General features: G+C 36.2%; 1 protein-coding gene across 1 annotated transcript; it reads right to left on the bottom strand.

The window, feature by feature from the left end:
- Positions 1-76: 76 nt before the first annotated feature.
- Positions 77-17861, bottom strand: LOC131940229 (ski oncogene). Its single transcript, XM_059298856.1, has 7 exons — positions 16337-17861; positions 13347-13564; positions 12806-12898; positions 8035-8279; positions 7057-7262; positions 6506-6643; positions 77-6034 (listed from the first exon to the last, which is right to left on the bottom strand). The coding sequence occupies exons 1-7, from the start codon at positions 17258-17260 to the stop codon at positions 5786-5788; spliced, it is 2073 nt and encodes a 690-aa protein (XP_059154839.1). The 5' UTR covers positions 17261-17861; the 3' UTR covers positions 77-5785.
- Between the last annotated feature and the right edge of the window lie 6383 nt (positions 17862-24244).

A 24244-nucleotide genomic window follows, 5' to 3' on the forward strand; every position in this document is an offset into this window, starting at 1 on the left:
TTTGGGTTTTTGTTTTTATGAAGTTATTGAATAAACAAAACATTTAAATAAATAAATAAATAACAAACATGTAAAATCTATGCATAATGAATATTTAATTAACAAAGATGCAACAACAGAATATTAAAAAAAAAAAAGACTTAAAATATAGACTAAACACGTATAATCATACATGCTTTCTTTTTTCTAAAGTCCATTCCCGGATATCTATGTTGATGGACTGCGGAGACCAATTCTAACTATCAATAGCTTCTTTTTAACTATTAGAATTTTCTTAATAGGGATAGGAGATATTTTATACAAATGTAAATAAATATTGAAGATGACTGCAACCTGTAAACAAAACGACCATCAGATCACAGGAAATTATACTCAAGCAAATACTAAGCAATGGACAACCAGTTTTGTCAAGCCTTTGAACATCTGATGAAATAGTTCATTACTTAGTGGAGTGGTGTGGAAAGCCTTTAAAAGTCTATCAGCATTGTAAAAACAAAGAAATATCTTGATCTTTTAAATCTATAATCTTAAAAAATCAAATTGTAATTTTAAAAATAAATTTAACTTTAATTATCAATACACCATATTTTATTTTAAAGATGTTTTCTAAAACAGAAGATGACTGGGGAAAAAAGGCAAATGACTTGTCAATTCTGGTTGTATCATGTACACAATGTTTACCACCTAAGATGTTTTTGACCAGATTTATCACAGACTTTTTTTTACATCAAAATAGAACTAAAAACCTTTTAATTCATTCTACAGTAGTAAATGATTTGTGTAGTACCTCCTATATGTGTGGAATATAGTAACCAATTAAGACATCTGCTATAATGAGAGACAAAACGCTGGGATTTCTTAATAATTCTTCATGTCTTGCCTTATGTAACAATACAGTATAAATCTTCAAACAATGCCACCATGCATAAGTTTTTTTTTTATGTTACAAGACTTGATGAAAAGAAAAATCATCATGAGGAAGTGAAACACAATTGCTGCACAACACTGACTGCTCTTGTTGACAAAGAGCTGTAAAATAATACAGATGCAGTTTTAATAGAATAAAACATCTCTATATAACATGACACTTAACCTCAGGTGACATCGTCACACTGACCCATTGACATTCTCTTAATGATACTCTAACAATATCCACTGTTCTTATAATAAGAAAAGTTACGCTTTCTTTTGAAAACTTTCTGGGTGTAAAAATTTACCAATATACTTTTAAACCATGAATATTATAAATAATGAAATTGGAAAAAAAAAAGTATTGATCATTTATGTTTTGAAACACATTTTTTGCTGTTTAAGACTTCCTTCATGCTTTGAAAAATTAAAGACTAGCTAAAATGGTATGATGAATAAAATAATGCTCGGAAACATAGTAAAATATGTCACATAGTAAACAGTTAAGCTATACACAACCACGATACAATTTTAAAAAAAATAGTCAACATTTTCACTCCCTTCTACAAATTTTGTTTAGTTCTCTGGAATTTTTCATGCCAACATGTATCATCTTATACACATGAAAAGGAAACTAATAAAACTTTAAGTCATTTTTCTTATCACAGGAGGCATCTAAAAATATAAAGTATATGTAGAGACCTATTTTAATGATAGGGAATTTGTGATTACTTCTTTTCTGTATCAAAAAAAAATCAAAGGCATCAGAATTGAGTGTTGCAACAATGATAAAGCTCCACAATAATGTTAAAATAAAATAATCTTTTTGCGCCTGTTTCAGACTGAATTTAGTTAACTAAGCAAAATAAATTATCAATAAATAAAACATTTGAACATCCAGGTGAATTAATTCGAAATTCCCATTTAAAACTCAGATTATTAAAATCATTTTCTTTTTTCAGAAAACACAATGGGAAAAAATATTTATTAAGAAAAATATCTATCATAATTTACATAAAATTTTATATTTACAGGACATTAATTAGTAATATAAAACTTTTTGTTTTAAAAATCACATTTTACTTACAACCACCAATGGCAAATTTTTTTTTTTAAGTTTCAAAAATGTTGCTGTGTTTTTTTTTTAATTTATTACTTACATCTTACAAAACATGTAACAAAGAATGTTTTGTGGCATTTATAATGTATGTTACTTTTTTAAGAAACTGCATTCACAGAACCAGTCATAAGAAAATTGTAAAACTAACAGAACCATTTTTGTATGGAGCTAATTTTATCATTATAAAATTACTTCATACTTCACGAGTTCTTTTTAAAAAAAAACAACTTGTGAGGACAAAAACAACCTACATAGAGTATCCATTTCCTTATTGTGCTATGCATTGAAAATGGTATAGTTTGACACAAATGTGGAAAAATAAGCAATATACACATCTCAAAGCAATTTGTTCATGCAAAATATATTCTTTTTCAAAACATAAAAAGCAGCCATTTTTAGGTAATTTGTAATTGACTTTCTCACAAAGACATCTGTAAAATGAATATTGCAGGACCAAGTCCCAACAATTTAACTGACCCATGAAATAAAATGATGTGGCAATTTTGTAGACAGATGAAATAATGTACTGGAAGAAACAGAAGCAATCCAATGCCATTTTTTTTTAAAATGTAAAAGTGATGATACATTTTCAATTTTTACATACTGGCCAATGAAAACAAATTTACAAGAAATGTACAGCTTCTAAGAATGAATGTAAGCCCATTTGAACAAATGACACGTATCCTGGTGTAATAAAAAATGTAACAAATGAAATTGAGGCTGATTAATAGAATAGTGTGAGCTTTAAAACAATGTGAACTTTTAAGATGGACAGACACTACATTAGAGAAATCTTTTGTATAAAACATTCAAAATAAGTACATATAATGATCAATACTGAACACTTATCAGTCATTTTCAAATCAATTTAAAATTAAAATATGAAATGTATCATCTTTATATGAAGCAAATAGTTTTAAAATGAAAAATATTCAATTAAGTTAACCTATGACAACTGTACTCATCTTCAAGGCTGCAAGTTGACTGCTAATAAAATCATGACATTATGTACATACAGCTCGCTTGATAATTTGACTGGCTCCAGTGGACAAACTTTCTATGTTCATAAATGGAAGATTTTAAAAAATGATACATTAATATGCTATAGCACAACACCAAATTCCGACATTTGAAATGATGAAGACCAGCTCAGCTAAATATAAACACAAGCTACATGCAATCAATTTTTAGCTCTTAACATACATATTAAATGCAAAAGAATTGTTAACTTCAGTTAACTCTGCTTAACAAATCCAGACCTGGAAAAATGAAGCAAACATTGACATAATTCCCATAATCTGTAAAGCTATTTAAATTGCAAACAATAATTTAACAAAAAAAAATGATATGGAAACATTTGAGTGTGGTCTTAGATAAAGAAGATGATAAATGCTGTTGTGCTTGAAGAAGATAGTGTTTTACACCAGAGAAAGTAAACCAAACACACACTACACGAGTGCATTTTGGTGTATGGCTCAGCTTTCATACTATTTACACACTATACACATCCTAAAGCCTATAGGAGCAAGATTAATCATAGAGATAATGGAATATAAGATATAGAAAAGTCATGGAATAAAAACAATAGTGCACTTAAATACAGATATTTGACATCTTAGAAATTTGTTTGGCTAACTGAAAAAATGAAATTCCAATTTTGTGCACAACAGCTTGAGAATAAAAGAAAATAGATAAAAGAATCTTTGATACAGTTGGGATGAAATCACATAGGAAAGTTATTTGTTTTTGTAGGCTTTACAATAAATAGTCTGCATTTTTTTTAAAATTTAATTTCCTTAGTTTTTTTTTTTCTTTCCTATGTTGAAAAAATTGAGATTCAAACTTCTGAGTACTGTATTTAGCTATTCACATCTATATAGACATTTAAAAAGAGTAGGATAGCCTTGGCCTTAATGTGAAACAGAACTTCTATCAAGTTTCTGACAATTTTTTAAAACTAAAACATGGCAGGCATAGGTAAGATTTATTAGTTTAACAAAGGCTTATAAAATAAAATAATATATTAAGGAATTTAAAAGAATAAAAACAAAATACATTGACTATGGCACATGAATATCAACGATCGGCTTATTTAACTGCCTTACGTAAAACATAGTTCAGAGGCTCAACAAGAGTTAAGATTATATTTTTCCCTAATAAATGATACATCCTGACACAGCCACCACTGCATGTGGAATTGTGGGCAGCCAAGCTGACATAATCACCGGATACAAGGGGCAACTTTTGGCACATTCATAGAGAAATAGCAGCTTTATATATAATTTCATAAATAAATAAAATATATAAAACTGCTATGTTTGACCATCTTGATGATAGCTCCTTCATCCTTAAGATTATAAATGTACATAGCAACATTGAATATTTTTAAATTGTTTTAGTTGCATTTTAATTTATAAAGGGCAATACTTGTTTTTTTTTTTACTTTTTAAAAACTGTGTACAGAAAAAAGTTCTCAATGTCAACACAACACAGGTTTACTTCAACTGAAATTAGGTATTATGCACATTGTACTTGAGGTCAGAATTACAAGCATTCAAATATCAATAAACTTCTTAAACCAACAACAATCCAATTTGCAAGACTGGAAAAAAAAAATATAGATGAAGACAAGGAAATTTTCAAAACTTGCTCTGTGAGCAATTGTCACAATTAATTCTGAACTATGAGGTATTCTGGTAATAAAAGCCCTATTATAATGCTAGCTAATGCAGCACTCAGCAACAATGAAGAAAAAAAAAACATGGAAGTGTGTATCAATAAATTTAAAAATGTACCTCCCTTTAAGCAAAAATTGTAACTTCAGGTGGTAGCAGAAACTAGTAGCAAGTCTAAATTTTTTTATCTTTCTACTGATCTGGCATTCAATTCTTTACTCCACTGAAAGCAAAAGCTCATATTGCATACCATATCAGCTATTCTATCTCTAATTCATAAACAGACCTGCTGTTAAGAAATAAGTATACCTAATCTTAATATACCAGTTTAAATTACCTAGCAACATATACCAATCCTAATACTTGCCTTTCAAATTTAATCTGGAACTTACTGATACACTAAAGCTGTACCACAGAACAATTTATTTACAAAATTATTCACAAATTGCCATTTACCACTAGAGGTCCAAAGTTCTATAATGCTTGAATGGGGAGACAACGTGCAATGTTAAGTTGATGATGTTTGTATTTAGCGGCATAATGAAGATGGTAACATTATTAAATTCTCTAAATTATGGGGGGAAAAATTAAATAGTTTTCATATGCATGCAAAACAAAAACATGAAAAAAATATTTCTGTCTTTTTTAAACAGAACCAATCACAATAGTAACATATTTGTATATTTAAGAGCACAAACACCAAGACATTTTTCTTTAGTAGCTGAACAACACTAAACAAAATATTTTCATTTTTTTTTAAAATCTCAGTAAAAAAAAAAAATCCCACAGCCATTTCTCTTTTGTCACCTAACTTTCACAAAGGTGTCTTCGTCAAACACTGACTTTGTAATAGAACACATTTAAAAAAAAATTATTACCAGTCCAACACACATTGTCTTTTAGACTAAAGAGATAAAACTGGTATGTTATATACCTCTTGATTTCTTCAGTGGAAGTGACACATAACAGTTTTCTTTTGTATATCCATTTTTTTCATTCTCATAGAAAAACGTCATTGTGAATACACCTCAGTCCAGTTTTGTATTAATCCAGGCTTCGGTGAATGAACATGTCTGCATTCTTAATCCACTGTGATGTCTTTTTCTCTTTTGATTTCCAGAGTATGCTGCTTATTGGCTAAATCTTGAGGAAGCGATGGGTCTAATGCTATCCTTAACCTAGAGTTTTTATCACCGCTTGAATTAAACTTGCCGTGAGATGACTGCTTGACCACAAATTCCAACTGACGCTTGAGAGAATTGTTTTCATTTAACACCTCTCTGTATAGAGCTTCCATATTATGCAGTCTATCCTTTAAATCCTGATCCAACTGTTATTAGAAAGAATAAAAATGAAGTATTTTTACAACACATAAAGAACAACTAAAGCTGAGTCTCAGCAAAACAAAAAAGCATTTTCTAAAATTAATAAAACATTTTAACCTTTAAAAAACAAACATAAAATAATAAATTAATAATAACTGCTACTGATTTTTTTTTCAAATTAAATAACGATATTATTAAAGGGATGGAGCGGCCTAGCGTAAGTCTCAAGTTCAAATCAGGGTTTAAGTCAATAGACCGTCCCTGAGTCTATCCAGCTCTGATGGGTACCTATCTCATGTTAGGAAAAGGAGGCTGGGCATAGTGATGACCACACTATCCCTTTATATGCAGAGGTTACAGAAACAGATGAATCATACTTCACTTGCCCCATAGACCATCAGGTTTGGAAGGGGAACTTCACTTTACTTACTATAGTATTATTCTCCTTTACAAATAGGAATTAAAATAATATGTACCTTTTTACTCAATTCTTTCTGAGCTCTAGCCTGCTCCAAAGCGTAATCCTTATCTATAACAGCATTCCGGAGGTCTCTAGCAGACTTGTTAATCACTTCTTCAAGTTCTGAGTTTTGCATACGGCTCATCTCCAACTCCTGAAATAAACAAGTTATGTACATAAAAAAACATGTACTTATTTTCAGTTTTAACAAATTTCAGACTTTAAAATGGTTTACTCCATCTACCTTTTAACCATAAGGGTACTTTATTTTTGATAACTTGAGATTTTCCTGAAAAAGGTGTGGTCAATTGCTGGAGTAATTGACTGCTAACCTAATCGGTCAGAGTTCAAATACTTGATTAAGGAGTAAAATATCCCTGAGGCCATCTAATTCTAGAGTACTTGATTTGAGTCCGGAAAGTTAAAGGCAGCTAGATGTTTTGACCACACAATAACTTTATATAAGAAAGTCATAGAAATAAATAAGCTCGACTTATGTGCATTATAGATCATATCTTATCTGAAAATTTAAACAATTTTTTTTTTAGTACAAAACTTGTAAATCACCCTTTTTGTGAGAGTTATAATCCTCAACAAATACTGAATATTCTCTTCTGTCTTGGCTCTGAGCTTAGAAAAGTCTTGCATAAATCTGGCATGTGACTCTGAAGTGGGCTCTACTTTAGCATTCAATGCCGAACGCACCATTTCCATTTCTTTTTCCAATGTGCTCTCAAACTCTGGTAAGTCAGAAAGTGTAACATCTTTACAACCTGGAAATAAAAATCATGTATGCATTGTAATAAATGTACATAATTTTTTGTCAATCACATATATTAAAAAAACCTTTCAAATATTTTCAGAGACCTGTTGAACAATAATCAGGCAAACATATTTAAGACATTTTTAAACAAATACTATAAACGTATGATCATAATTATAAATAATGTTCCCTCTTCTTCTTCTTCTTCTTCGTTCTTAATTATTAGTGTTGAAGGGGATCGAGATTTATCTGCCAGTGGGTTTGAACTCGAGACTTTGTTCGAATTTATCAACCATGAGCTTTTTGCCGACTCGACCACGCCTCCAACACAATTAAGCGTTACGTGTCAACTGGTTATGCGCCATTGAGGCCATTGACTCCGATTTCAGCCTGCTTTTCTTTTTGGATTTGCTTCCATAGCCTTTGCCCGACCAAGAACAAACTACAAGGCAGCAGTTGTTTAATTTTGGAGTTGTCTCTCCTAGAAGAGTGGCTGTCCCCAGCTAACGAGCCTCATCTGCCCGAGGGTTCGAACTCGAGACTTTTCGGTTTAGCAGCCATGAGCTTTACCGACTCGACCACGCCGACCCCTCTAAATTGTGCAGCAACACAATAGTTGTAAGCCCTTTTGGCAGTTTTGCAGTAAAATTCATACTAGATGTATGTCATTTCAAAGCATCATCAAACAAAATGTGTTTAGCATACACATCCTTGTTCTTAAGAAGGAACAGTTCTTATTAAAACAAATTATCTTTAATGTTTAGTAAATATAAACTGCTTACTTTCAGTAGGAGAGGCCATGTTTGAATCATCTGTGTCTGTAGGTATGTCATACTCCATTGAGCTTTGGTTCATCTCATATTTTGAAGCCAGTGGTGGTGCTTTACCTTGTGAAATGTGCTGTCTGTCTGTGTTTGTCTGATCAGATATGACTGGCTTCTCTTCAACTTCATCTTCGTCCTCAGCTGAAGATTTCTGACCAGACGAAGGGGCCAATGAAACATTGGGGGTGTAATGACGCTCATATCTAGATGAAAAAAAAATCTTCATGTTACTACAATAACACAATTTAAATTTAATTTCTCATATTGCATCAAAACCATTTAAATAGCACAAAAAAATAGCAATTCTTTAAAATGTTGCAATGTTGGTTGTTTTGTGTAGTGATGAATGCAAGGTGACCATGGAAGTAAGACACATACATAGACAGGGTGCAAACATCCTATTGGAATTCCAGGATGTGGTTTGAATCTAATTGGAGATGGGAGGTGGGGAGGGTAAAAACAGCAAGGCAGTTACAGGGTAAAATTACAGTCTGGAGAACATCCATCAGAGAAGAAGAAAAAATATTTCAAGATTGTTTTAGCTATAGCTTATTCTGTTGAAAAGTGATGTCTATATTCAGCCTTAGCCTTCTCTTTGTTCAACTATTGCTCAACCAATTCAAACTTTAATTCTAGCAGCTAAACAAAAAGTAACGCTGAACAACTTGTGATAAATGTGTTTAAAAATTTTAAGAAAAATAAAATACATGGTGAGGCTGAATACCTCCCCCACCCCCTAGCTAGCAGAAGTTCTATTTATAGCACCATATGGAGCTTATAGAATTTGTAAGGACTCAGGTAAACGATGTCTGGTAGAAGTGCAGCCTGCCTGCTGATGTGGAGGGGATGGGGGGCACAGCACAGAAGGGATGTGCATAATGTTTAGCCTAGCTTTATCCCAGCCAAGGCAAGGGAGGGTTTAGAGAATTACAATCATTATGGGCGGAAGTGTAGGCTCATGTTTCTCATGCGCTACATAAAAAAACCTCCCTGGCTGTCAGTGTCCAGATTGAGTTATCACATAACCTCTTCCAAACTTCTAACTTAAGACTTTAAGGTTCTTGAGCAAGGCCATTCGTTTTAACATTGAGGCAGCTAGTTGTATGTCTAGATTATTTCACTATGTATTCCAAATTTTATCTTATTAAGGGGTTATTTCTTTAGAACATTTTTTTTAGATCTTAAATAATGTGTTATTGTTATTTCAGTTTTAAACTTAACACTAACTAAAAGTAGTGTAAAAGTATGCCTAAACATACATCTTTTTTAAGTCAACAAGTCTTTCCTCGAGCTTATTAAAAACAACGATTTCACGTGAAAAGACAATCACAACAAGCATTCCCACCGTGCTTAGTTTTAAATACAAAGGAACAAAAATTGAACAAGCTGTCTAATCTCTCTTTCTTGTACTTGATAAGAGAGAACAGAAAGGACATTGATAAACGCTCTAGGCCTACATCCACATGTTGAGCAAATACAGAGACATGGTAACCGTAGGTACGCGGGCAAATTTTCCTGTTTCTATAAAGATCGCTTGTCTGAGAATTGGAAAATACTGGCCCAAAGATAAAGAAGACGTATTAGAGGACAAGAGAGCGATAGATGGTGGGGTTTCAGGCCGTGCAGGGCCGAGCCAAGGTCAAAGTACTGAATGTAGCGTGCGGGCTTTATCCGCCTGATTCATTGTGTAAGCACGTGGTATTACAGATTGTTTGCTGCACCTGACCTCCCAGGCAGGCTATTGTTTACGTTAGTTAAAGGCAGCGACACACTTAACAGACAAGTTTTATGATTATCGGAGAACGCTACGTAAGCACTTTTTTTTTACACGATGAAATGGACAATGAATGAAGGCAACACAACAGTACAACCAATCAGCTGAACACATTCAATGTAAGCCCATGGCTGAGTGGACATGTGCAAGTAGCACAAGAAATATTAACGTTTTACAAGGTTTTTTTTCTTAGGGGTGGAGTGGGGGTGTCTTTAAAATTAGGCATATTAACTGAACTATTTCTAGTTAGAAAAGTTCAGCCATTCTTTCTAGCTATAAAATTTCAGAGGGTATACGCTACAACGTGCCACTGTAGTTTTAAATAGCTATTAAGATCTTAGGTCCCCGTATTTTTTCTCAAGCTTTATTAAATGTAATATGAAGAAATCCACATTTCATCCTCACCACCGTCTAAATATTAAAAAAAAAAAGTTTATAAGCTCAGTCTCCCGTACAGCTCAAACACACTGCAGTCGAGATGTGGGACAACGTTAGCCAGTGCCGGGAAGTGTGGATTAGCCAGCATCAAGGAGTGGCCCTACATTGAATGATGCACACAAATGCTTTGGGTGTTTTTTTTAAACGTGGTAATGGTAGCCCGTGAAGTTTAAAAAAAAAAAAAACCCACAAGGTTATTATCTCACATATCCAGCACCAGTCTAAATGATTTATAGCAAGGTTCCCCCGACAGTGACACGGCATTAAAAAAGAAATGACACTGAAAGCTCGTTGTATGCCAGGTTTAAACGTTGGATTGCGTGTGGACGTTGAAGAGATGTTGTGACATTTTACACACATCATCAGCGTAAGGCAGCCGGGGGTACGGCTGTAATGGCCGTTGTGTCTTTTCATGTGCCGTGACCATAGAGGCATATTAACTCGACTTGACGTGTCGTATTGTGACAGTTATGAAAAGTGTAGTCTGGTTTACCAAGGGTTAAGAATTAAATGTTAAATATTGTAAATTGCGTACCATTTATTCGTTAAAAATAACACCACTCATTTTGACAAAAGAGAATTTTCGAAAAATAAAAATATCTAGATCTATGTTTAATATTCCCAAACTGCACGTTTTACCATTCCCGAACACTAACTCTCCTTGTTTGTGCATAAAGAGTAACCCAGCTATAAAAAAAAATTATAAAGCACATTTTTAACCTTAAAACATTGCCTTGTGCTTTAAAAAGAAAACATTTTATATTCCTACTTAAGTAGTTGGCTATCATTGGCCAATGACCATTTTAAAAAATATCCCATTCCTATGTAAATGCATCTGATTCGACCCTGCTTAAAAATCCGTTGTCGGCTTAAAAATCCCCCAGTCCGACGAGATGTACTTAACACGTCTGCATCAACGGTTTACACTCAGATAGTACCGTGGCTGATAGTACGGGGTCAGGGGGTCAGGGAGGGGATACAGGGGGAAATCGGTACAACCGCATAAACTGATCCTGACACAAGGCAGTGAACTCAAGCCAAGCGTACGAGTTTCTGGCTCTCCCCCCACTGATGCAGGCCCGGATTACACACGCACACATCAGATCAATGTGGAGATGGAAACAGAAAAAACCATGCCACTATATAGGCCTACTTGTTTAATTGGTATTTTCCGTTATGGTATACCGGGCTTGGCATCGAGTTTTAGTAGTCATGCACATCGATAATTTCAAGTGTGATGGTTGGCGTGTTAGGGCTATGGTGTTAGGGTTATTGATCCATATGCTAGAGGACTAGCAGATGAAAACGCCCCTATTAAATAAATTATATTATTAAATAATTTACCTGTCTTTACATGTAGCATCTAGATTTTAAGTTAATTGGCCTAAATAAGTGAAGCATTAGCTTTTGCTTCCTTTCTTGAAGATTTTGAGTAAAGAAATAACCCATTTCTATGTCCTCATTGATTTTCCCTCCAACCCTTCCCTTCACCACATAAAATAATTTCAAGGAAACAATAATGGCTGCTGTGAGACCAATGAGATGTCAGCCGGCACAAGGCAGATTATAAAAAAAAAAGTGTTGGCCACATTCATGTGGCTCAACTTGGATTTGAGAATACATTGTGGACTTCAATATATTTTGCAGTGGAGGCTTTAGAACTAACTATACTTTTCTGTCTTTACAATAACTATTTGTCTGTACCTTTGCTTCATTAAGTTGTTGTTATAACACTATGTCTTATAATCTCTATAAAAGGGAACTGACAGTATAAAATATGGTTTTGAAAAGAAAAAGCAATCATAGCCTAAATAGTATGCAACAAAGTTAAACTGCCTACTAGATTTAGTAACTTACAAAAAAAAAGTAAATGATTTCATATATAATTGTGTAAAGGCGAGTTCGAATCTGGCTTTAATTCAGTTAACGTTCTTGAGTCACCCAGCTTTGATGGGTATCTAACTCACATTAAGGAAAGTAGAGGTGGCTGGGCATGGCACTGACCACACTACACCTTCATATACTGAGGCCAGAGAAACAGTGAACTCGACTTCACTTGCTCCATGGGCGGTCAGGTTCAAAAAGGGAACTTTACTTTTACTAAAAGCCTATGTAAGTTATTTTTAAATAAAGTTGATAATAAAATAAAGAATAGCTTAAAATGCTAAGTAACTGAAATAGGATGCACACTGAATAATTGTGATGAAGAAAGAAAAATAGATGCTCATTTACATTCAGGCTTATGCAAGTTCTAATACCGTATTGAAACCTGTCTACAATAGGAACAGAATATATTGAGGAGTTCATTGTTGGGCAGAACAAAGCATACGATTAATAAACAGTTAAGAGCTTTTAAGTTTATAGCTGTTTATATATCAGTTTCATGTAAATTTTTATAGATGTTAATTGATGCATTTATGTTATGTTTTTTTAGTGCACTTTAAGTGGGTGTTTTTTTAACTACTTTGCTGTAAACACCCCAAAAGCTAGAGAAATGTGAAAAATTGTTTGACTCACCGCTCAGATTCAGAATAGGGGACAACTCTCTCTGGATTCAGCAATACAGGTGGTCCAGTATGCAGATAAGATGGTAATATTCCACTTACCAGGCTATGGAGCAAAATCAGTGTATTAGTTTATACTATGGTTATTAAATTGTAGAATTAGTTTTTTAAAACTCTATTGTATCAATGGTATTAGTAGGCTAGGGGGTCAAACAAAATCTTACAGAGACCTGTTCTATATGCTTTACTTATGTGTTAACTGGTATCCTATATAACGAAACTAGGATAAGCTGGGGGAGTAGGGCAGGGTGTCAAAGGTTAAAGTAAATATGTCTATTAACACTATGGGTTTAATTTACCTAGTTAAGCCAACTTATCCTAAATATGAATGGTCGAATAATTAAATAACAGTTCTATTACAAGAGCTATACAGAGTTAAAATTAACATTACATAATTTTAAAAATAAGTCTTAAGTGTGTTGTGGTCAGCGTTAATTATTTTCATTAGTCCTAGGTTGTAAATGACAATGTGTAAGTTTTATAACTCTACTTACTGTTCTCTCATGATGGCTGGCGGTGGCAAGAGTTTCCCTTCTTTGATGGCGGACAGTAAAGTAGGAGACCACTGGTACATGGACGACAACCCTCTCAGGCTCATCATCTCCCATGGTATTCCTTGGGTGGGGGAGTGGGTCAAGGTATCAGTGGGGGTGTCACTGTCCTCGGTTTTGATTCGCTTGGAGTTGCCAGACTCTCTTGATCTCTCAGGACTCTGTAGGGAGATTCAATGAGTTATTCAGTCAGTATAGTTAGTTAACAGGATTGTACTTGTATAGTTATTAAAAGAAACGTCATGTGCTTGTCAGTTCCTCACACCTACATATTCATAAACTAATAGTCCCAACCCCTCACATTGGTATAATCAACTATCATAAACCTTAAAATTAAGCAGCCTAAGCTGAAGTGTTTCCAACCATAGGAATAGCATTGATAGAGATGTAATTGTAATGTGTTAGAAATGTTGGGTAAAGTAATCTCATTAAAAAGTTAACACACGTGGACCAGACATCTTGTGTATGAACAGGACAATGGATAAAAAAAATAAAAATAAAATAAAGACTTTTTTTAATATCTCTATTTTAAACAAACACTAAAAACGTACGAGTTCTTGTCTGGGTCTGTTAAAAGGACCTAACAAATACCAGAGCCGGTGCCTAAAACTAACATTCGTAAAATAAAAAAAATTAGTGGTGACCTGATCGGGGTCAAGAATTGACCTCGATGACCTCACAATGAACTCTGTGACATTGCATGCATTACGACTGGAGACTAGCGGAGCGGCGTGCCGTTAAAAGCATAAAATGCCCCCCCCCCCCTTCTACCATCCACTCCATCATCTCCCTTATGCTATTTTTACCATTCCCACTGCAGTAACCTCAGCGTGTATGTCCGCACTGCGTGCCCTATCTAGACAAAGCGTGTGTAGCAAGATCGATTCAGTGAATGGTTGGGAAAGGGGGGGGGGGGAAGAATATACATATTAACTCTTACTATCTAGCTAGGCAACGATTTGTGTATGTGTGTGTGTGTGTTATGTATGATGTAGACAACGTTGAAGTATTAGAAGTTAACTAAAGCAAAAGGACAAATATCTTGACTTGAAAAAATTAAAATCCAAATATGGGAAAACCAAAGTTAGAGTGAACGTCACCTCATAGAAGGGTAGCAAAAGAAAGAAAATGTAAATAGGCCAATGCACGTTGACCTTATGTAGCTACTGTATTCTAAAAATGTATTGCACTACGTTTTCATTTCAAACATAAATTTGAAGATGAAAAAATATACACTAGATTTCAAATTCTATAATTTTGGCATACTCATTCATTGTTATTGAATTCAGGATAAAAATGATGTTCACTCATTCAAGAATGATTACATTCGATCTAAAAGTGCAGCTAATATCAATTACACATTTTAAATTTAAAAAAAATAAAAAACTTCAGTTATTGTTAAATGAATGGATGCAATTTCAATATTGAAGATTTGTATGATCTATTAGCTTTTGTTTTATCAATCAGATATTTAGTTTTAATTAAAGATTTAACATCAGTTCTATTTTACAAGCTATGTTAAAAGTAAAAATAAGAACAAAGAAAGTTAGTAAAAAGGGGTCGTCCATAAATGACGTCACACTCGTAGGGGGGAGGGGGGTCAGCAATTTTGTGACGGTATGTGATGAGGGGGGAGAGGGGGGGGGGGGGGTTTCAGATGGTGCGACGTCACACTTTTGCATTATAAAAAAGCAATGTTGGAAAACAAATTTTAGACGTTATTTTGCGTTTTAGAAACCTGTTTTAATAAATTGTAATAACAATTGATTAAAATACTCTATTTTGACAGTGTTCAGACAAGATTTTGGAAAAATATAGCTGTTTGAAAAAAATTCAACTGCAATTTTGAGGGGGGTTGTAGGCTGAGGTGTGACGTCATTTTAGGGGGGTCTGGCTTTTTGTGACGACGTGTGACGGAGGGGAGGGGGGGAGGTAAAAATCGTCCAAAAAAAGCGTGACGTCATTTATGGATGACCCCCAAAGTAGACTAAACAAGATAGTGTAAAATAAATTATGTGAATTGATTAAAAAGCGTGAAGTCATTTATGGATTACCCCCAAAGTAGACTAAACAAGATATTGTAAAATAAATTATGTGAATTGATTAAAGGGGGTAATGAGTAGCAGTTTTTTTTTTAATTTGGCTAAAAAAGCATACTTTATGAGATGTAAATAAAAAAGAACAAATGCTGCAGGTCAGATGGTGAAAAGAATTTTTTTGAGTTAGATTAGGTTGCTATATTTTTACCATTATACAAGATTAGAACAAACTGCAGTGGGAGGTTTGACCAGTTATTACATTCAATAAATATAAACTTGAAGAAAAATCTAGGCTACAGCGCAAGCTGTTCAGTGGGGGTGTATGTCAAATGAAGTTAAATGCTTTTTTTTATAACAAAAGGAATACATTTTTATTTCCTAAATAGGCCTATTGATTAATCAATTATTTACTGTAATTTCTATATAAGACTTGTAACTATTAAGATATTTTAATACTGTAAAATTTCTTTCAAATTCAATGTCTCTTTACCATTACATCCAAAGTTAAGAATGTACACAAATTTATCAATTTATGTAATAATAATTCAAGCATATGGTTCATTAGATCAAATATTTTTTTACATTATCCTAGCTCCCAACTTGTTTATTTGCGGATAGATATATCTACAGATTTTAATGAAAATACCAATTCATAAAAGTAAAGAAAAAATGTTTAGGACTATGTGAAAATACAAAAGTTGTTTCCTGATAAAGTTCAGTTCTATGCAATTTGATACTGTAAATTAGCAAAATCTTGAGTCTACACTCTACAATCTTTAAAGAAAAACCTAACAGTGAGGCCTAACCCATCATCATCCTAGTACTAAATGATTAAGTTCCCCAAAACGTGATATTTTTATTTAGATCTAGACTCTAGATTCTAAAACAAGTTACCTGTCTTCGTTTTGACTTGTGCGAAGGATCAAATCGTGACTTGATTTCATCTATGGCATCTTGAAGACCACCATTTTCATGAAGATTCTGATCTTTGGCAAGCAAGAGATAAGACCTCCAATTTGAAGAATCAAATCCCCAATGACAGGTACGATTCTCCAGAGATTTGTGTGCATGGCACACAAATTTTGGTGGACTAAACATACCATAACATTCAGAACAGCGGATACAGTTTGACTCTGGAGATGTGTACAAGTCTGGATTAAGCATGCCCTTACATTTTCCAAAGCATTCATGGTATACTTTAAAGCTGTTACGTGAAAAAGACTCCATTGAACGCTCAGGATTGCTGTGAAGCAAAGCATTGCAAAGTCTTTCAGCATCTGTTTTGGTAATTAATCCACAACTAGGGGCCCTAGCAGGTAAAATATTCAGAACTTTGAGAGTTTCCAACTGAATCTGGTTGCATCTTGAACAGAATATGTGCAAGTCGTCGCACACAGCATTTATCTGCTGTAAAGTAAAATCTCGAAGTACAGTGTTTAAAATTTGAGGTAAACACAATCGTTTTTCCCCACCAACACTGAAGCAGGCAATAGTTTCGCCCTCTAAGATGGTGTCAGAATGTTCGCTTTTAGAGGTGTCAACCGGCGTAAACACTGGCATTTGTTGTATCGGGAAAGGGGGACGGGCGTATAGGGGATTGTCAAATTCACTTTTTTCATCGGGAATTTTTTTATTTGAAGCGACTGCTTTGTGATATTCCTCTACATCAGAAGAACTCATCTTAGATGAATGGCCTATGACGCCCACAGTTCGAGGCGGCAACCCGTTAGGACCGCTTAAACTACGAACAGCTGCCGACTGGAAGCTTTGCACAACCCGCTTCACATCGGGGTTCACATGAGAATTGTAGTCTTCCATGAATCACAGTCATTTAAACTACAAAATTAAACATAAATAACTATTCATTAAATCACAAGTCTTTATACTCTCCGAAATGAAAACCACAGAGCAAAATCCATTTCACGTGCAGAGATCCACTAGCCGTAGCCTACCCTTCGCTCGCAGACTATTGAATCGACTGTCAGACCTCGCACGACTGCAAAATATTTGGCTGTTCCGCCAGTCTGATTAAAATGTCAAGTGTTCTCGTTGGAAAATAAGTTATACAACTTAATTCATAGCTATTATGAAAAGTTAAGAATTGACTACAAAACAATTATTATTATTTAACTATGACCAAAAGTTCACACTACAATAATATGATTTTGAGTTAATACTGGCTAAAAAGTTAACCACAATCGCCAAAGATAAACAACTTCATACATGCCCTTCTGAATTTCCTCCCTCCGCAATAAGAGAATCGTTATCAAAATAGTTCTCTGTTTAAAATTTCGTTTTAAAAGTATTAATTATTATAAAATTATTAAAATAAAATTGTGATTTTAACTATATTAAAATTAACAATCATAGCTTTATCCAAATAAGTTAGAATTAATTGATGAGTGAGCTATTTTTGTTATGGCGGCGGATCAAAGTAAGGCTGTCTCGCCTCTGACGTCACCATGACGTCTCGACGTCTGCCAGGGGTTGTTTGTGTGTTGTGGAGGCACACAGAATAGACTAGCCTAGTCGGTTCACCGAGAATAGCATAGTCGGCTAGCAGTCTAAACACGTAACAGCAAATGACCTCGGGCGATGACAAAGCGGGTAAAACGTTTCAACCGTGTCAGATTAAAGTGTGTGTGTGTGTGTATATGTGTATGGGTTTTTTTTTTAACGCTTGATGTACCGGTTGTAAGTCTACTAACGTAAAGCACAGTATTTAAGAAGTTGTAGTAATTATGTTGAATGGGTTATTTTGGTTTGGTTTTTTTAAAAACTGACTACAAACGGCTGCTCTTTCTGAGTAGGTCTAAGTGTTAAAGGCATGGGTGTCTACATGCAAACTGCGTTCATTATTTCTCGGCCTGAGACCGAGGCAAACAAAAAAGTGTTGTTGTTTTTTTATTTTATTTATTCAATCTGTAGTCATGGGGTGTAAATTGATATTAAGCTAGAATGTTACGCTGTATACAAATATAGGCCTATTGTTTTCGTAACAAAAATATTAATATGAATGTTCCATACCAAATGCTTGCACCCTACGTATGTATACATATATGTATGTTTATGCTTATATATGGCAATGCAGTTTCGTACCAAAGTTTTTGTTTTATTATATGGGGATCATTGTTAGGGTTAATGTCAGAGTTGCAGATTATGGTTAGCCGCGTTAGGGGGGGGGGGGGGGGTGTCGCTACAGTCCATGTCATGATACTCAATATGGCTATGTCAGCCTAAGTAGTAATACACAGCATTTTATCTGCGACCACAGAAGCCCACTCCCCCCCCCCCCCCCCCCAACACCCCCAAATGGACAACTAAGCACGAAACCTAACAACCCACATATTTCTGTAACATTAGCAATACAACGGGGCGACGTTCTCGCTTGGTGATACCGGGTGACACCAAACCGAAATTATAAAAAATTACTATTAACACAATGTTTTATCAAGTAAAAAATATTTTTTTTTAAATAGTAAGGGAGAGGTGTAACATTAAATTGAAATTTCAAAACATTTGGGTGAGGCGACACATTCAATCACTGCATCGAGTGACACCACAACTTAACGTTATACAACATACTTTCATTATTGTGGTTCTAGCACCACGGGACAGCCCGGGATGGGGGAGTTCTAACACCCCCACTGCCAACGCCACTGAAGGGGTATAGAGCCCGCTATACCGCGGTTAACTAGCCTCGACATACAGATCACGTATCACCGTTCAACCTTAACGTAGCCCACACAATTAGAAAACAATTAACGTATTCCAGTGACCATGAATGACACCGGGTGACTCCCCGTGACCTTTGACTGGCTTGTCATAACCCCCCCCCCTTCCCCTCCCCCACGACTGAAAAAAAATTTCAATACTTTTGTTCCCATTAGTGCGTCGCGCCGTCTCGCCAAGCTCTTAGTGCTTGGCCTTGACCCGTTGACCTCCTACTAAACAACAAGTTGCGACCACGGCTGGCATCCTGTTGGATTAGTACGGTTGGGCAGTGGGGGCGGGGGGTGAAAGGCCGGGGGGTCAAGACCTCTATTAAGACCTCGGCTGGATAAGGCGGGCCGTGTCACGTGTCATGGATGTGTCAGAACCCGGTGTGTCAGACAGGCTGGACACACATGACGCTCGTGGCGTTATCTCCGCTACACATTAACATGCCGTTATCACCGCCGCCCAGGGCTTTTAATTAGGGAGATGTGCGCATTCTCCCTGTGTCGGGGACTACGAGTGTCCAGGAGTGGCCGGCCCAAGCGGGGCTCATTAACCGGACTGAGCGAGTGCATCTGGAACAAGCGGTCAAAAGATTATAGCCACTCACCCCTCCTTCATCTCACCTCCCCCCCCCCCCCGCCACCATTCCTCAAGAGATCAGCTAGCAAATACATATTTATTTTCAATACAATGTTAGTGTTAGGGTTATGATTAGGCAGTGGCGTAGGTAATGGGGGGTTAGGGGGTGTTATAACCCCTCCCATGCCATGGACCCATATATATATATATATATATATATATATATATATATATATATATATATATATATATATATATATATATATATATATATATATATATATATATATATATATATATGTATATAGGCCTATATATATATATTTATTTATATATATAGGATTGTATACATATGGAAAAATGTCAGAACCCCTCCCATGACAAATTCCTGGCTACGCCACTGTGATTAGGTAAAGGGCTAGTTAAAAAAAAATATTGTGGTAGACTTAAAGCTGTTGTTTTAAATTGAAATTTTTTTGTTTGTTTTGTTTTTAAATGATTTTAAAAGTCTCACACCTCTAACTAATTAGTCTGGACATGACGCGGTAGTAGAAACGGCGTGTATGAATGCTCACAGAAGAGCTCTGAGTCCATCAAGCTCTTGTTCACGCCGATTCACATTAGGATAAAGTATCATAAAGTAACGGCGGCTGGGTAAAGTGCTGACCTTACTATCCCTACATAACTATGTTGACGTTACAGAAACATGTATACTCTACTTCATTTGTACAATGGACCGTTAAGTTCGAAGGGGAACTAAACTTTTTTATAATGCAGTGACGGTCAAGTTGTGTTATAGTTATACTTAATGTTATATATCGCCCCCAACCCCTATGTACTATGCCAAACTAGACATATACTCTAAAACTAATCTATAACTGTAATTCAGTCCTAAAAAAAATAATTCAAACTAAACCCTAGTCCTTACTCTGATGAGGGATACCAGACATTCAATCTTTGAGGTTACTCGATCACTGCCAAGACGTTTAGAAGAACAAATCAGTAATGAAGCAAGTACGCCCCTGTTTACCATGAGCCCACGACAGTGGTCAGTTGGGATTAGCTTCGGTAGGCTTTGTCGGTACAGCTATTATTGCTGGCAAGACCAAATGGGGGCTACTCTTTTTTTTTCCTTTCCCCTGGAACTTAACCTATCTTTTATTACTTTAAAATTTAAAGAAATAAAAAAAAAATGTAAAGAGTCGACTTGGCGTGTACCAGTCCAAGATCATATAAGTAACCATTAATCAGTACAACGTCATACTGAATGTTTTGAAGCATATGGGATCACCGTACCATCCTTCACGACCCTAGTCACAGTGGAGACGGACGGTGAGGGAGGGGGGTCGACCCATGCCATCCATGCGTTATACATACACTACAGCGAGCCGCTACACATGCACAAATTGTATGTTTTGAAGCATATGGGATCACCTTACCATCCTTCACGAGTCACGACCCTAGTCACAGTGGAGACAGAAGGGGGGTGGGGGGGGGGGGGGGTCGCCCGCCCATGCCATCCATGTGCTATACATACACTACAGCCAGCCGCTACACATGCACAAAATCCAGGTCACTCGCTGTTCCCTTGACACAGATAAACACCACACGACCACCAACACATACACACTTATCTAAAGTAGGCCACCTAAACAAGCCACAGGTGGTTTGACTAAAACTGTTATCTGCATCTCATCGACTGCAGTAAGGAACACGGGAACAGATGCGCTGCAGAAGCTGATCGATTGAATAAGAATCGAACATGAATATTACCAATACACGAGTGCTCATGTTCGGGAGGTTTTACCGTCACTTTTAACGAATAGATACTGGTGCGTTTCCCTGTAGAAACTATATCAAGTTGAATTTTTTGACGGTATCGCTGCCCTAATACGGAGTGGCCTAGCGGTAGAGAGCTACACTGCTAACCCGTAATCTCGAGTTCGAATCCAGGTTCAAGTCAGTACATCGTCCCCGAGACCAACCACATCTGATGGGTACCTAACTCACGCTAGGGAAAGTAAAGGCGGCTGGGCATAGTATTGGCCACACTATCCCTATAAGTATACTTCACTTCTCCCGTAGACCGTCAGGTTTGGAAGGGGTGCGTTACTTACTTTACTATCGCTGCCCTATTAATGACGTTGTCCTGGCCCTAAGAACTTTATTCAAACAGCGATACAGAAAAGTCGATACTGAATAAACAGGAGAAACATAACCGACCCTTAAAATTGCATAGGTATCTGAGTCCACCCAGCTCTGATGGGTACCTGACTCACTCGATGGAAACTACGGCGGCTGGTCATTGGGGCCTTTTTTCTCGTGTGACTTTTTTCCTGTGACTTTTTTCTGTGACTTGATTTCCTTCAATCGACCACCCTATCACCTGACATACCGAGGTCATTGAAACAGATAAACTCTGCTTCATTTGCCCCACGTGTGTTGGGCATTAACCGAAAAAGATAGTTGATATTGATCGGGTACAAATGAAACGGTATGTGTTTCATTTTCTTTGTTAGTCCCCAAGCCCCCCCCCCCCCCAAAAAAATATGCTAGCCACTGTTTACACAATAGCTCAATAAAGCACATATTAAACAATCAGGTATCACCCATTTACCTTAACAATATCCATAAACTAAAACTAGCCATAACGCAGTGGGAATCGCTCCGGCTGAATTATTGTAAATGGCAATGTAATCATAACATTATAGGACAGGCAATGTAATCATAATACTATAGGACAGGAATTACGTTTTCTTTATTTTTTCTTATTGTTTGTTTTATGCACGTACAAATATCCTATATTTACAAATAACCCATGAAAAAAGTTTTCAATGTTATGTAGTGTAGTATAGTTTAGTGTTCTGTAGGTTGGGTTGGGGTGGGGTGGGTTAAGGTTAGGTAACGTAGGGAAGGGTAAAGTATTGTAATATATTATAATGGTGCTCTCATACCTACTGTATACAGAAAAGAGGCTTCATAAGTTTTTTTAGTTAGGTTGAAAGTAATCATTAAATATTAGTGAGTTTTTCTCTGTTCAAAATAATAACTGAAATATACTACCATGTTGGGGGTTAAGATTTCATTGTGGTATACTATACTCCAGGCATTTACTTTGTACCAGGATCACCCGTACTGAATTTTACATTAATTTTAACACGACAAGCCTAATATATTACACCTGTTATATATGCTGATATGTTAGATTTTACTTAATTCTGCCATAGAAGTCGTGTTCTGTTAAAAATAATTTAAATACAACACCGGGGGCCCTCTTTCTACCCCACCAGGACCCTCTCGACACCGGCGACGCCGCTGGTTCTACGAGAACACAGAAGCGATCCTGGAAAAACCCAAGCATCCGAACGTGGCGCGTAATTGATTACCGGTAGTTTGATGGCTTTACCGTGCACATGGATGGGAACAATTAGACATTGTAGCCGCTAGAGACGATATGACAGCAATGACAATCAAAACTAGGTGGAGTAGAGTTTGTGTTATGGTACTGTTGGTGGTGTAGAGGTTGTGTTGTGGTACTGTGGGTTGTGTGGAGGTTGTGTTATGGTACTGTGGGTGGTGTAGAGGTTGTGTTATGGTACTGTGTGTGTGGTGTAGATGTTGTGTTATGGTATTGTGTGGGTGGTGAAGAGGTTGTGTTATGGTACTGTGTTGGTGGTGTAGAGGATGTGTTATGTTACTGTGTGGTTGGTGTAGAGGTTGTGTTATGGTACTATGTAGTTTGTGTTGTGGTTGTGTTATGGTACTGTGTGGGTGGTGAAGAGGTTGTGTTATGGTACTGTGTTGGTGGTGTAGAGGATGTGTTATGTTACTGTGTGGTTGGTGTAGAGGTTGTGTTATGGTACTATGTAGTTTGTGTTGTGGTTGTGTTATGGTACTGTGTGGGTGGTGTAGAGGTTGTGTTGTGGTACTGTGGGTTGTGTGGAGGTTGTGTTGTGGTACTGTGTGTGTGTGGTGTAGAGGTTGAGTTGTGGTACTGTGTGGGTGGTGTAGAGTTTGTGTTGTGGTACTGTGGGTTGTGTGGAGGTTGTGTTTTGGTATTGTGGGTGGTGTAGAGGTTGTGTTATGGTACTGTGTGTGTGGTGTAGAGGTTGTGTTGTGGTACTGTGTGTGTGTGGTGTAGAGGTTGAGTTGTGGTACTGTGTGGGTGGTGTAGAGTTTGTGTTGTGGTACTGTGGGTTGTGTGGAGGTTGTGTTTTGGTATTGTGGGTGGTGTAGAGGTTGTGTTATGGTACTGTGTGGGTGGTGTAGAGGTTGTGTTATGGTACTGTGTGCGTGGTGTAGAGGTTGAGTTGTGGTACTGTGTGTGTGTGGTGTAGAGGTTGAGTTGTGGTACTGTGTGTGTGTGGTGTAGAGGTTGTGTTATGGTACTGTGTGGGTGGTGTAGAGGTTGTGTTATGGTACTGTTGATGGTGTAGAGGTTGTGTTATGGTACTGTGTGGGTGGTGTAGAGGTTGTGTTATGGTACTGTGTGGGTGGTGTAGA

This window comes from Physella acuta, unplaced genomic scaffold (genome assembly GCF_028476545.2).
Source record: "Physella acuta isolate Inbredline_101_S28 unplaced genomic scaffold, ASM2847654v3 ptg000312l, whole genome shotgun sequence".
Taxonomy (NCBI): Eukaryota; Metazoa; Mollusca; class Gastropoda; family Physidae; genus Physella; species Physella acuta.